Genomic DNA, 13080 nt, shown 5'->3' on the forward strand with positions numbered 1-13080 from the left:
CTATCTGTTGGGCCAAATCTGCATCCCTCCTGTAGCATCTTTATCTAGCTTTGGTATTAGGGCAATGTTGGCTTCATAGAATGTGTTGGGTAATTTTCCCTTCTCTTCAATTTTTTGAATACTCTAAAAAGTATTGGTGTTAATTCTTCTCAAAATGCTTGGTAGATTCACCTGTGAAGCCATCTGGTCCTGGACTTTCCTTTGTTGGGAGTTGTTTTTTTATTTTATTTTATTAAAGTTAATAGATCACAAGGAATGTTACATTAAAAAACAGAAAAAAAAACAAAAAAACATAAGCGGTTCCCATATAACCCACTCTGCATCCCCTACCACATCATTTTTGTAAATTATATTTTTTTGAAGATATATATATATTACACAAAAAATGTTAATTAAAAACTATGAGAGGTTCCTGTATACCCCCCACCCCCCACGCCACTCCTCCCACACCAACAACCTCCCTCATCATTGCAGCACCCTCATTGCACTCAGTGAACACATTTTGGGGCACTGCTGCACTACACAGATAATAGTTTACCCTGTAGTTTGCACTCTGTTGAGAGGTTTTTGATAACTGATTCAGTCTCTTTAAATGTGATCGGTTTGTTGAATTCTTGTATTTCTTGTAGAGTCAATGTAAGTTGTCTATGCATTTCTAGGAATTGTCTGTTTCATCAAGGTTATCTAATTTGTTGGCATACAGTTTCTCATAATATTCTCTTTTTTAAAAGATTTATTTTATCCCCGTTTTCTTTTGCGCTCGTTGTCTGCTCTCTCTGTATTCTTCTGTGTCTGCTTGTCTTCTCCTTGGGCGGCACCAGGGACTGATCCTAGGATCTTCCGAAGTGGGAGAGAGGCACTCACTCTTTGTGCCACCTCAACACCCTGGTCTGCTGCATCTCTTATTGTCTCTCCTCTGTGTCTCCTTTTGTTGCGTCATCTTGCTGCGCCGGCTCTCTGTACAGGCCAGAACTCCTGTGTGGACCAGCACTCTGCATAGGCCAGCATTCTGCGTGAGCCAGCACTCCGCTCAGGCTAGCTCTCTGCTCAGGCCAGCTCACCTCGCAGGCCAGCCTGCCTTTTACCAGGAGGCTCCGGGAATCAAACCTTGGACCTCCCTTATGGTAGACGGGAGCCCAGTTGCTTGAGCCACATCAGTTGCCCTCATAATATTCTTTCTTTTGGTTTACAAAAATTTTTTTTATGTTATCTTTTTTTCCAAAGATACATAGATCACTCAAAATGTTACATTAAAAAATACGAGGTTCCCATATACCCCCACTCCTCCCACATCAACAACCTCTTTCATCAGTGTGGTACATTCATTGTGTTTGATGAATGTATTTTGGAGCACTACTACACAGCATGGATGATAGTTAACATTGTAGTTTACACTATCTCCCAGTCCATTCAATGGGTTATGACAGAATATATAATGTCTTGCATTTGTCCCTGCAATATCATTCAGGACAGCTCCAAGTCCTGAAAAAGCCCTCACATCACACCTCTTCTTCATCTGCCTGCCCTTAGCAACTCCTGTGGCCACTGTCTCCCCATCAATGATTCTTGCATTGCTAGAGTCACAATAATAATTCTATAGTAGAATACTAGTAAGTCTACTGTAATCCCTTAGTATTTTCTAATGATCCTTTTTATTTCTGTGGGGTCAGTCATAATATTCCACCATCATTTCTGATTTTATTTATTTGCATCTTCTCTCTTTTTTTTTTGTTAGTCTAGCTAAGGGTTTGTTAATTTTATTGATCTTCTCAGAGAACCAGTTTTTGGGAAACAGGTGTGGCTCAAGCAGTTGGGCTCCCTTTTACCATATAGGAGGTTTAGGGGTTGATGCCCAGGGCCTCCTGGTGAAGGTGAGCTGGCCCATGCGGAGTGCCAGCCCATGCGGGAGCGCCACCCTTCATGGGAATGCTGCCCTGCACAGGAGTGTCGCCCTGTGCAGGAGTGCCGGCTGATGCAGAGAGCTGGCACAGCAAGATGATGCAACAAGAAACACAGAGGAGAGACAGTAAGAGACATAGTAGAACGGGGAGCTTAGGTGGTGCAAGAGAATGAGCACCTCTCTCTCACTCTGGAAAGTTCCACTATGGGTTCCCAGAGCCTCCTAATGAGAATCCAGGTAGACACAGAAGAACAAAAAAGAACCAGTTTTGTTGATTTTCTCTCTTTTTTTTCTCAATTTCATTTATCTCTAATATTCATTATTTCTTTCCTTCTGCTTGCTTTGGAATTGTTTGCTGTTCTTTTTCTCCTTCCTCCAGGTTCAGTTATATCTTTAATTTTAGCTCTTCTTTTTTAATATAGGCTGTTAGGGCTATTAATTTCCCTCAGCACTGCCTTCTCTGTGTCCTATAAATTTTGGTAAGTTGTATTCTCTTTTTCATTTGTCTCAATAAATTTACTAACTTTTCTTACAATTTCTTCTTTGACCTACTGATTATTTAGGAATGTGTTGTTCAGCCTCCACAGATTTGTGAAATTTCCCCTTTCTCATCTATTATTGATTTCCAGCTTCATTCCATTATGGTCTGAGAAGATGCTTTGTATAATTTTAGTCTTTTTGTATTTTTGAGACCTGCTCTGTTGATCCAACATGTGGACTGTCCTGGAGAAAGATCCATGGGCACTAGAGAAGAATGTATAATCCACTGACTGGGAATGCATCATTCTGTATATGTCTGTTAGGTTTAGAGCATTTATCGTATTGTTTCCTTGTTGATCTACTGCCCAGTTGTTCTATCTGATGATGCGAGTGGTATGTTGACATCTCCAGCTATTATTGTAGTGATATCTATTTCTTCTTTCAGTTTTGCCAGAGTTTGCTTGCATATATTTTTGGGGCACCCTGGTTTGGTGCATAGATATTTTAAGATTTACTCATTCCTGCTGAATTTTCCCTTTTTAAAATATATAATGACCTTCTGTATCTCTTGTAACTGTCTTGCATTTAAAGTCTGTTTTAAATGCTAAACAGACTTATAAAAAAAATTATTAGTATAGCCAGCCCTGGTCTTTTTTGGTTACTGCTTGTGTGGAGTACCTTTACCAACCTTTCACTTTCAGCCGATTTGTATCCCTGGGTCTAAGGTGAGTCTCTTGTAGGCAGCATATGGATGGCTTGTGTGTATTTTTATCCATTCTGTCAGCCTTTACCTTTTGATTGGGGAGTTTAACCCATTCACATTCAATGATATTATTGTAAATGCATTATTAACTTACACCATTTTATTCTTTGGCTTTTATATGTTCTATCTTATTTTCATCTGTCTTTTACTCTTTTGGTTATCCTTTCTGCTGGTCTTCCTTTCACTCCAAGCCTCTCTTTCCTTTTTCTTTTGGGCTGTAAGGCTTCCTTTAATATTTCCTGCAAAGGCAGATTCTTTTTTATGAATGGTCTTAGCTTCTGTTTATTTGTGAATATTTTAAACTCAGCCTTCATATTTGAAGAACAATTTTGCTGGATAAGTAATTCTTGGCAGGCACTTTTTCTCTTTCAGTATCCTAATTATATTATGCCAATATCTGCTCGCTTCCATGGTTTCTGATGAGATAGCCACACTAAGTTTTTTTTTTTTTTTAAGATTTATTTTTTGTTTTATATATTTCCTCCCTGCCTTGCTGCCTATTACTCACTGTCTGCTTTCTGTGTCTATTTGCTGTGTGTTCTTCTGTGTCTGCTTGTCTTCTCATCTTTCTCTTTAGGAGGCACCAGGAACTGATCCCAGGACCCCCAGTGTCCAGGACCCCCAGTGTGGGAGAAAGGCACTCAATAGCTTGAGCCACCTCGGCTCCGTGGTTTGCTGCATCTCTCATCTTTCCTCCGTGTTTCTCTTTTGTTGCGTCAGCTCACAATGCGGACCAGCTCGCCTTTACCAGGAGGCCCTGGGAATTGAACCCAGGACCCCCCATATGGTAGAAGAGAGCCCAATCGTTTGAGCCACATCCACTTTCCCACACTAAGTCTTACTGGGCATCCCTTGTATGTGATGGTTTACTTCTCCTTTGCTCTTCTCAGAACTTTCTCTTTCTCTTTGGTATTTTATATTCTGAGTAGTATGTGTCTTCTCTGTTCTTTGTTCTTTTCAATTTCAGCTTTTCTGTCTTCTGCATCAGTTCTTTCTTCTATCATTTCTAGTCTGCTGTTGTGTGCCTCTGTGGTTTATGTGTTCATTTTTACGAGGTACTGGGGATCGAACCCAGGACCTTGTAGATGAGAAGCAAGTGCTCAACCATTGAGCTACATCTGCTCCCTAATGAAAGTTGGTTTTTTTCGTTTGTTTGTTTGCTTTTAGGAGGTGTTAAGGATCAAACCTGGGACCTCGTACTTGGGAAACAGGCACTCAACCACTTGAGACTTGAGCTACAGTCCTCTGTGTTTTTGATTTCACCTATTGTGTTTTTCATTCCCATAAGCTGTTATTTTTCTATTCAGGCTTTCAAATTTTTTGTGCTTGCTCAGTGTCAACATCTTTTTTTTTTTAGGATTTATTTTATTTACTTAACCGCCCCCCCCCCCGCCCCCCCCCCGTTATTTGTGCTTTCTTTGTTTGTTCGTTGTGTGCTTGTCTTCTTTTTTGGAGCACTGGAACTGAACCTGGGACCTCCCACATGAGAGGGAGGTGCCTAATCACTTGAGCCACTTCTGCTCCCTGATTTGTTTTGTCTCATTGTGTTTTCCTCCTTTTGTCTCTTTGTTGCATCAGCTTACTGCACAAGCTCTCTGTCTTGCTTGTCTTCTTTAGGAAGGAACCGAACCTGGAACCTCCCATGGTAGGGAGGAGCTCAATTGCTTGAACCACATCTGCTTCCCACCAGTGTCTTCTTTTTTTAGATTTATTTTTTTTCTCTCCCCTTCACCACCCCCCCACACCCCAGTTGTCTGTTCTCTGTGTCTATTTGCTGCGTCGTCGTCTTTGTCTGCTTCTGTTGTTGGCAGCGGCATGGGAATCTGTGTTTCTTTTTGTTGTGTCATCTTGTGTCAACTCTCCGTGTGTACAGCGCCATTCCTGGGCAGGCTGCACTTTTTTTCGCACTGGGCGGCTCTTCTTACGGGGCGCATTCCTTGCGCGTGGGGCTCCCGTACACAGGGACCCCCTGCATGGCACGACATTCATTGCATGCATCAGCACTGCGCGTGGGCCAGCTCCACACGGGTCAAGGAGGCCCAGGGTTTGAACCATGGCCCTCCCATGTGGTAGATGGAGGCCTATCCACTGGGCCAAGTCCACTTCCCGCCCACCAGTGTCTTCTTGATGTCCTTTATCTCTTTAGCCATATTGTCTTTCAACTCATTGATTGGTTTAGGAGATTTGTATAACTGTTGTTGATTAGTTGTCTCAAACCCTGTCTCATCTGAGGCTTTGATATATTCCTTTTCTTGGGCCATGTCTTCCATTTTCTTAATATGGCTTCTGATTTTCTGCTGTTGCTTAGGCATCTGATTATGATGGTGAATTTACTGTGATGCTCACTTTCTCTTCTTGTGTAGGGATTTAGGAGCCGGAGGCTGTGTGTTAGTTACTGCAGTGTTTTGATTCTTGGTTCAACCTGTTCTACGTTGTTAGGATTGTCCCTGTTTACTTGCTCAAATCCAGGCCATGGAACCAGTAATGGGTTGCAGACCTGCTTCTGAGGGCCTTGGGGAAGGAGGTTGTAAAGCCAGAAAAAACTTCTCTTATTTACTTTTCAATTTTTTAAAAATTTTTTATTTTTTATTTATTTCTCTCCCCTGGCCCTCCCCTCTGCCCCCAGTTGTCTGCTGTCTGTGTCCATTTACTGTGTGTTCTTCTGTGACCACTTCTATCCTTATCAGTGGCACCGGGAATCTGTGTTTCTTTTTGTTGTGTCATCTTGTGTCAGCTCTCCGAGTGTGCGGTGCCATTCTTGGGCAGGCTGAACTTTCTTTGGCGCTGGGCGGCTTTCCTCATGGGGCGCACTCCTTGCATGAGGGTCTCCCCTGTAGGGGGGACACCCCTGCATGGCACGGCACTCCTTGCGCACATCAGCACTGCGCATGGGCCAGCTCCACACTGGTCAAGGATGCCCGGGGTTTGAACTGCGGACCTCCCGTGTGGTAGGCGGACGCCCCATCCATTGGGCCAAGTCCTCTTCCCTTATTTACTTTTAATTTACTCACTTGCATTTCCTTGGTCTGCCAGCAGATGATACTCTTGGCAGCCCTCCTAGTCACACCCTAGGTGTAGTGTGTTGTAACTGTGACTGAGGATCCTGCCTTCAGGTGTTGAGCCTGGAAAACCAAACTTTCTCAGGGGCAGATCTCCAAACTTTGCCAGCAGCCCTCTCCCTTTTCCCAGGGTAGGAAATAATTCTACTCCCTTCCTGGGCCTCAACAACCTGTTCTGTTTAGTAGGGCTGGTGTTTGTGAGAGCTGAATCTCCTTACTCCCTTGCCAGCTCCCAGGGCAAACAATGGCCTGGCCCTGCCTGGCCTGGAAGGGCTCATGGGACACAGCAGACCAAATTTTTTGGCCAAAAGCTGAATCAGCTTTAGGCTTCACCCCTCTTTATCCCCTTTCCTGGGGAGGTGGGCCTCTGCAGCCCCCTCTATCCATAGCCACTGGCCAGAGACTAGAGAATTCAAACCTGTCTGCTCTGTGTGCGGGGGGGATGGGTACTGGCAGCTGCAACTGCAGCTTTTCCTCAGTTTCCCCATTGAGAGTCTTTTCCCTTGCTTCTCTCTTCTGGGTGGTGTCTAGCCTTCCCCTGGTGTCCTAAACCCTAAAACATTTTTTTCCAGGCCATTACTGACTGTCTTCTAGAGCTGGTTTTCTGGGAGAGAAGTGAGTCCTGCGTCTCTCTAATTCGCCATCTTTCCTGAAGTGCGGTAACTGATTTCTGAATTGACACTAACCAGCAGGTGTTGTTACTTTATCGCCCCACAGGTATTCGAGAGACAGCTGCAGCTGGCTGTGTCCCTAAGGAAGCCCTTGGTGATCCACTGCCGTGAAGCCGATGAAGATCTCCTGGGCATCATGAAGAAATTCGTGCCCTCTGACTACAAGATCCATAGGTTAGAAGGCTGGAACTTAAGTGGGCAAATCAAATGTTTCCTTCTGTCTAGGATTTTAGTTGGACAAATGAAAACTCATTGAGGACAGCAATGATACTATGTCTTTATGTAGCGTTGTTTGTAAAGAAGTATTAGGTTAAACCACATGAAGTTTCTGATATTTGACCATTTTTCACTGATAAACTGGCAACTTCCTCTGGTTCAGGCCAATATCCTAGACCACCAATGAGTGAGAAGGGGCTTTAGTGACCCCCTTCCCAGGTGACAGGCTGAAGTGGATCTCGGTGCTCAGATATGAGTACTGTTGATTCGGGAGAGTCTGTTGTGGGGTCCAGTTGCTTTGCACACTGGGAACATTCCAGGGCATCCACAAAGATAGTTCCTTTTTTTCTGAATTTGAAGACACCTACTGCCTCCCCTAGCCCCACCCCCATTATTAGCCTTAAAGTCCAGGCTATGTTTTCTTTGAATGCTGAATGGCGTGTAGGGATTCTTAAGTTCAGGGAGTCCAGAACCCAGGCAGAAAGTGGAAGGAGCCGTATGGCCTCTTGCTGCTGCCTTTTGGGTGTCTGAGCAGAGAGGGAAGCCCTGGCCTTTGACACACCAAAGGTGGTGCCAGGTACTAGACTCTTCTGTTTTTGTTTTTTCTTTGCTCTCTTTGGACTGACTTTAAAGGAAATCTCGTGGGTTCAGATAGAACATGGCTAAGACAGCACAACAAGTGTGGCTGGAGGAGGCCTGAATTTTCAGATTGGTTAACAATGCACACTGCACAAAAATCATGGACAGGTAGCAAAGTAGAGAGAAATTCACCTCTAGTCCCACTCCCCAACATTTTCATTTTTTGTTTCCTTTCAGCTCATCTGAATACACGGACATAAGTTTTACATACTATAGTCATCTTAGAGGGGGCACAGTTTAAATTCTGCCTTTCTTTTAATGTTATAAGCATACCCTGTCCCTGGGTTGTTGCTATGTTTTCTTCATGATGATCATGTAAAGTGGCTGTCTAGTATTCTGCAGTATAGCATGTCGATTGGTGAGTATCACTCACCAAGTGTCCTCTTGGGTTTTTTTGTGTTAGAGCCATTTCTTGTCTGCATTTACTTTGGGGCCCTTCCCTTGGAATCACTGTTTCCATTTCTGGGAATTTCCCCAAAGAAATGAATTATAAGGGATAATATGCCTGGAGGGAGTTGGGGGTTGCTGCATAGGGGATTGTGAGGGAGCCCTGATCTGATCCTGTTCTCTTCTGTCAAGGCATTGTTTCACTGGCAGCTACCCTGTCATCGAGCCCCTGCTGAAGCACTTTCCCAACATGTCTGTGGGCTTCACAGCAGTCCTGACTTACTCTTCTGCGTGGGAGGCCCGGGAAGCTCTGAGGCAAATCCCACTGGAGCGAATCATTGTGGAAACGGATGCCCCCTATTTCCTCCCTCGTCAGGTAGGGGTGTCTTCAGGCTGAGTGGTGGCACTGAGCAGAGGGTGGAGAGGTGGGTGGGCACCCTCACAAGGTTGACAGGGCCAGAGCCCAAGTGATTTCCAGATCCCATCCTTAGCCGTATAGATATCTCCTTGTCGGTGCTCTGCAGATCCGAAAGTCTAGGGGGATGAGAAGCTGAAGGGGTAACCACTCTCTTCCAGGCAGTGCAAAGCCCTACCCTGTAGAGGGTAGTCCAAGGAAGCGTGGGACCCTGCTCACCCAGAGCCCCCCATGACTAGGACTCTCCCTGCACCTGCAGGTAAAGGGGTCTCTACAGGGCAGCCCCGAAGAGGTCCTTGCTGGGGAAGGGACGGGGAGGGAGTTTTGCATATGGTTGTGCACAGAAGGCACAGCAAAATTCTGAATGCTTAATGTCTTCCAGGTTCCCAAAAGCCTCTGCCAGTATGCCCACCCCGGGCTGGCCTTGCATACAGTTCGAGAGATTGCCAGGGTCAAAGATCAGCCGCTCTCCCACACCTTGGCCGCCTTGCGTGAGAACACCAAACGCCTCTACAATCTTTAAGCAGAGAGGGCACAGTCAGGAGTCTCCCAGAAAAGGTCATAAAATTCACATCCTATGCTATTTAAAAAAAAACCCAGGGCCAGAAGGTCTTTTGCTACATTTTCTTAACATATAGAGTTGCTTGCAAACATAGAGTGAGCATGAAGCTATTTGTCTTGTGTGAACTTGAATTGGAACCTTCTTCCTTTTCTCTCTCAAATCCTCTAGGGAGACCAGTGGCCAACTGAAAGAACATAGGCTTGGTTTGAACTCTGCTGTGACCCAGGTCAAGGATGTGTTCGGAGAGCCCTTTGGAACGGAGAAAGCTGGGACAGGATGTTCTCAAAACCTCTTCATAAGGCTTCTGCTTTTGACTTGTGGAATGGGGTACAGTGGAGTGGGATGAATGAGGGGTGAGAGGAACTGCTCCTGATGCCGCCAGGGTTTTGTCTCCCAGCCAGAATACTCCAGGGTAGTCAGTGAAGAAGGAAGAGTCTGATACAAGGATACGGGTTTGCCAGCCCAAATTCTGCAGCCTGCGATTTTGATCGGTCTGTGAATAAAGTCACCCTCCTACTCATGTAAGCACATGTGGGTGTATAACTTGGGTTGCTAGTTCTCAGTTCTAAAAATGAACTCCCAAGTGAGAAATCTCTTTTAGGGGAAACTCGCTGGAGACCTGTCTTCAGAGATTTATTTTCTTGCAACTGGTGAAGTCATTCCCCTTTCTTTCCTGGCTGCCTCGTTCCAGTGTCAGCTCCAGCTTTGGCACAAGTGGAAGGATGGCGCTGCTGGTCTCATTGGTTCCACTGCCAGCAAAATGGTGTGGAGAGGGGGTGCTCATTGCTATGTCCAGGGAAAGTTGTGGCTGGTGGAGACCCAGGATGGCCTGGGGGTCTCAAGGAAGAAGCTTTCCTAGGGACGAGGACCACAAAGGGAGGTGTGTTTCCTAGTTAAGAAGTCCTGGGGCTGCTTCTTGGGTGTATTAAACTAGCAAGTGTTCGGTTTGGCTCAGATACTGCCTTCTGGTTTGATGCCAGGGCTTCCCAGTGTCCCTTTGCTCTGTTTTTGCCCCCCTTTTCCCCTTTCTGGAACACTGGACCAAAAATATTCCTCCTGTTTCATCTTCTGTAACAGTTCCTGGTGGTGCACCACCCGGGTTGAGGGGTAAACCAGTTTTTAATTCTCCACATCTCTGCTGGGTCACTTCAGCCATGTTATTAACCATGTTATATTGCCTGTGGAGAATAAGCAGGGTTCGTTTCTATAAATATCTCACTCCCCTCTGGCTCTCCTGGGTATGTCCTTTGCCTTTGGAGCAACCATGTCTTCTCAAGCTCTGAGCCGTGTCCTTCCCCCTGCCGGTGCCTTGTAAAGTTATATTCATTACAGGCCCTTTGAGACTGTATCGGACCCTGGGTCCCTCATCTGTCTCTTGGAAGCCTCTAGCTCAAATCATAAATCCGTCACTGATATAGTGGTTTCCTCCAGGTGTTTATGGAAGGTACACTTGAGCCTTGTACGCTTCAGTGGAATGGAATGACTGTTTAAAACCTGCTGTTTCTGTCTTACCCCTGGTACACAAGTCACAGGCCTGGGAGTTAGGCCTTAATGCAAGGCTGGTCTTCCACTCTCAGCTGTGCTGTTTGTTACCTTGCATGCCCTGATCGGCCACATGGGCCAATGTGGCGAATTGGGGGCTTTGTTCTCCTGCTTGGAAGATGTGGGGGATTGCTAACTGTTTTTCCTTGACAATAAGCCCTATGCATCCAAACTGCTTACACCTGAACCACTTACTAGTCCTGGGTTAGAGGATTAAAAGTGATGGATGCCTCTGCTCCTATGCAGTCCCCCTTCCAAGGAAGAGCACAAGGTGCTATGTACATTTTTCTCTCCGATTGTCACTTACGTGCTGTTACACAGTGTGACATTACCTGTGTGGGCGTGAAAGCTAGCTGCCACTGTTTCTGATTTAGGTTTTTGGATGGCTGATTTGATTGTTTGTTCTGTGCTGCTGCAATGCTTCTGTACTTTTCCCCCTCTTTGGTCATCTCTTTCTGTAAATAAACTGATGGATCCTCTAGCGAACTTCCATGCTTTCCATGTTTGTTTAGATTTCTCTGAGTGATAACAATGGTTTAATTTGGTGGTTGACCAGCTTTGTAACCTGAGAAGCCACAGCTCTGGAGACATTCTTGAGTATACACGTGCCTCTCTCTCTAAAATTAAGCTATGGGTATAAGAATACATGGCACCGCCTTAAGAGTTCTGCTTAATTTGAGTGTTAACTCTCATTTTACTGCCTGGGAACTTGGATGTACTGCTGCTTCTGAGATTTTGAAAAGTGCATAGAAAATCTTTTTTTTTTTTTTTCTTCCCCCTTTTCCCCTGAGCAATGCAGTAGGAGGAAGAAAAATCAAGTGCATGTGGGGGGTTTGTCAGTGACTCATTTGTATGGTGGTGAACTCTCTTGATGCCTCCTGGGTAAACCTTGGGGGAAATTCTGTTTCACTACTTGCAGTTAGTTCCCTAATATTGTATAAGTTATTCTTGAAAACAAGTGCAGAAACTGAAAAAGAGTTAAACCTGCATGTAAAAGGAGGTTCTCTGTTCCAAGAATGCTAAACAATTTGAAATTCTGTTGATGCCTCCTCTTTTGAGACAGTCATTGATTATGTATTTCTGGCATATTCCTTAACTTTATCTCATTTCTTTCCTACTTGAGCACACAGTTGACTGTACTCCGTGATAGTCTGTGGCTGAAGATCGCTGCTTGGGCCTTTTCTGTTGTTTCCATCTTTCTGTATTAAGTTTGGGACTGATGCTAATCATTTGCTGTCAGCACATTCATTTTCGCATTATTCATTTAAAAAAATAGCAAATGGTCATTGAAATATACAGTGATTGAATAAGAAAATTCTGTCAAATGAAGATGGCAGCTGAACTTTGGATTAGCAGGACCCACCCACTGTGATCACCATAAATGCTCATTTGTCAGTGATGTTTGAAAATGGGTTCGGGAGATGGTTTGGTGTGGGTGTCTCCATTCTCCTTTTGCATGCCCAGAAGTTCCCCAAGATAGTGCACACCTACTGGTGTGTAAAGTTAGGTCCACGTGCTACTATGCTAATGAAGCAGGTGCATTATAAGACACAAAATAGAAGTTTTTTCAAAAGGAAACATTTTCTCTCACACTTAAGGTACATACATCCCCTTCAGAGACACTTTAGTAGCATCGTTTAATAATGTAAGATTTAAGAAAGGTGACAAATATGCTTGAAATGTTACATTTTTTTCAAGTTTGTCCCCTAACAGTTTCCTTTGATCAATTCTATTTCTACCAACTGGTGACTTGAAATGCCTCCCCCCACCCCAGAGTTGACCCATTGTGTTATGAAGGAAAATGAAAAATAGAAACAAGAAATCCCTTGGATGGCTATCTGGAGGCCTGAGGAAGGTCATTTCCCTCCCCTTCTACTTCCTTTCTCCTTCCTTCTTTCTCCCCCCCTATTTCACCTGTGCTCTAATACCTTAAATTCCTTCAGTGGTGACAAAATCCTTTAGTCTGTGGTTATCACTGCAGCTTAGAGGCAGATGTTTTTGGGAACCAAGGAGTCCATGAACTGAGCCATTACATAGTCATATAGTCAGGTATCTAGTCAGTCATCCTACAGGTGTGTGTATAAGAGTGTGTGTGCACACACGTCTGCCCAGCGCACACGGAGTCAACGGAGTTAGGGCTAGAGAGATAGGGGGAAAGTTAGCAAGAGAGGGGAGAGAGACCTTTTTCATGTATTTGCAGTTTTGCTGAGGGCCCTACCAGACCAGGTCTGAATTTTCTCAAGGATTACATAATAATTCTTTTCCATTCTGGTGGGGCTAACTGACTGCAGTGTATTGTGCAACCTGAATAGGATCCTGTTGCTCCCAAGCCAGTGGGTTTCAAATGATAAGGTGCACATTTAATAACCTGGGAGACCTGTTAAAATTCAGGTTCTGATATGGTACGGCTGGGGGGTGGGCCTGAGATTCTGCCTTTCCAGGAAGT

General features: G+C 44.7%; 1 protein-coding gene across 1 annotated transcript in view; it reads left to right on the plus strand.

Moving 5' to 3' along the window:
* Positions 1-11120, plus strand: part of TATDN2 (TatD DNase domain containing 2) — a 36089-nt gene extending 24969 nt beyond the window's left edge. Inside the window, 4 exon segments of the mRNA XM_004452694.5 lie at positions 6920-7047; positions 8308-8491; positions 8913-9088; positions 9261-11120. Of these exon segments, the coding sequence (XP_004452751.1) occupies positions 6920-7047; positions 8308-8491; positions 8913-9053 (453 nt within the window). The 3' untranslated portion in view covers positions 9054-9088; positions 9261-11120.
* The last annotated feature ends 1960 nt before the right edge of the window (positions 11121-13080 follow it).

Source organism: Dasypus novemcinctus, chromosome 26, assembly GCF_030445035.2.
Source record: "Dasypus novemcinctus isolate mDasNov1 chromosome 26, mDasNov1.1.hap2, whole genome shotgun sequence".
Classification (NCBI taxonomy): domain Eukaryota; kingdom Metazoa; phylum Chordata; class Mammalia; order Cingulata; family Dasypodidae; genus Dasypus; species Dasypus novemcinctus.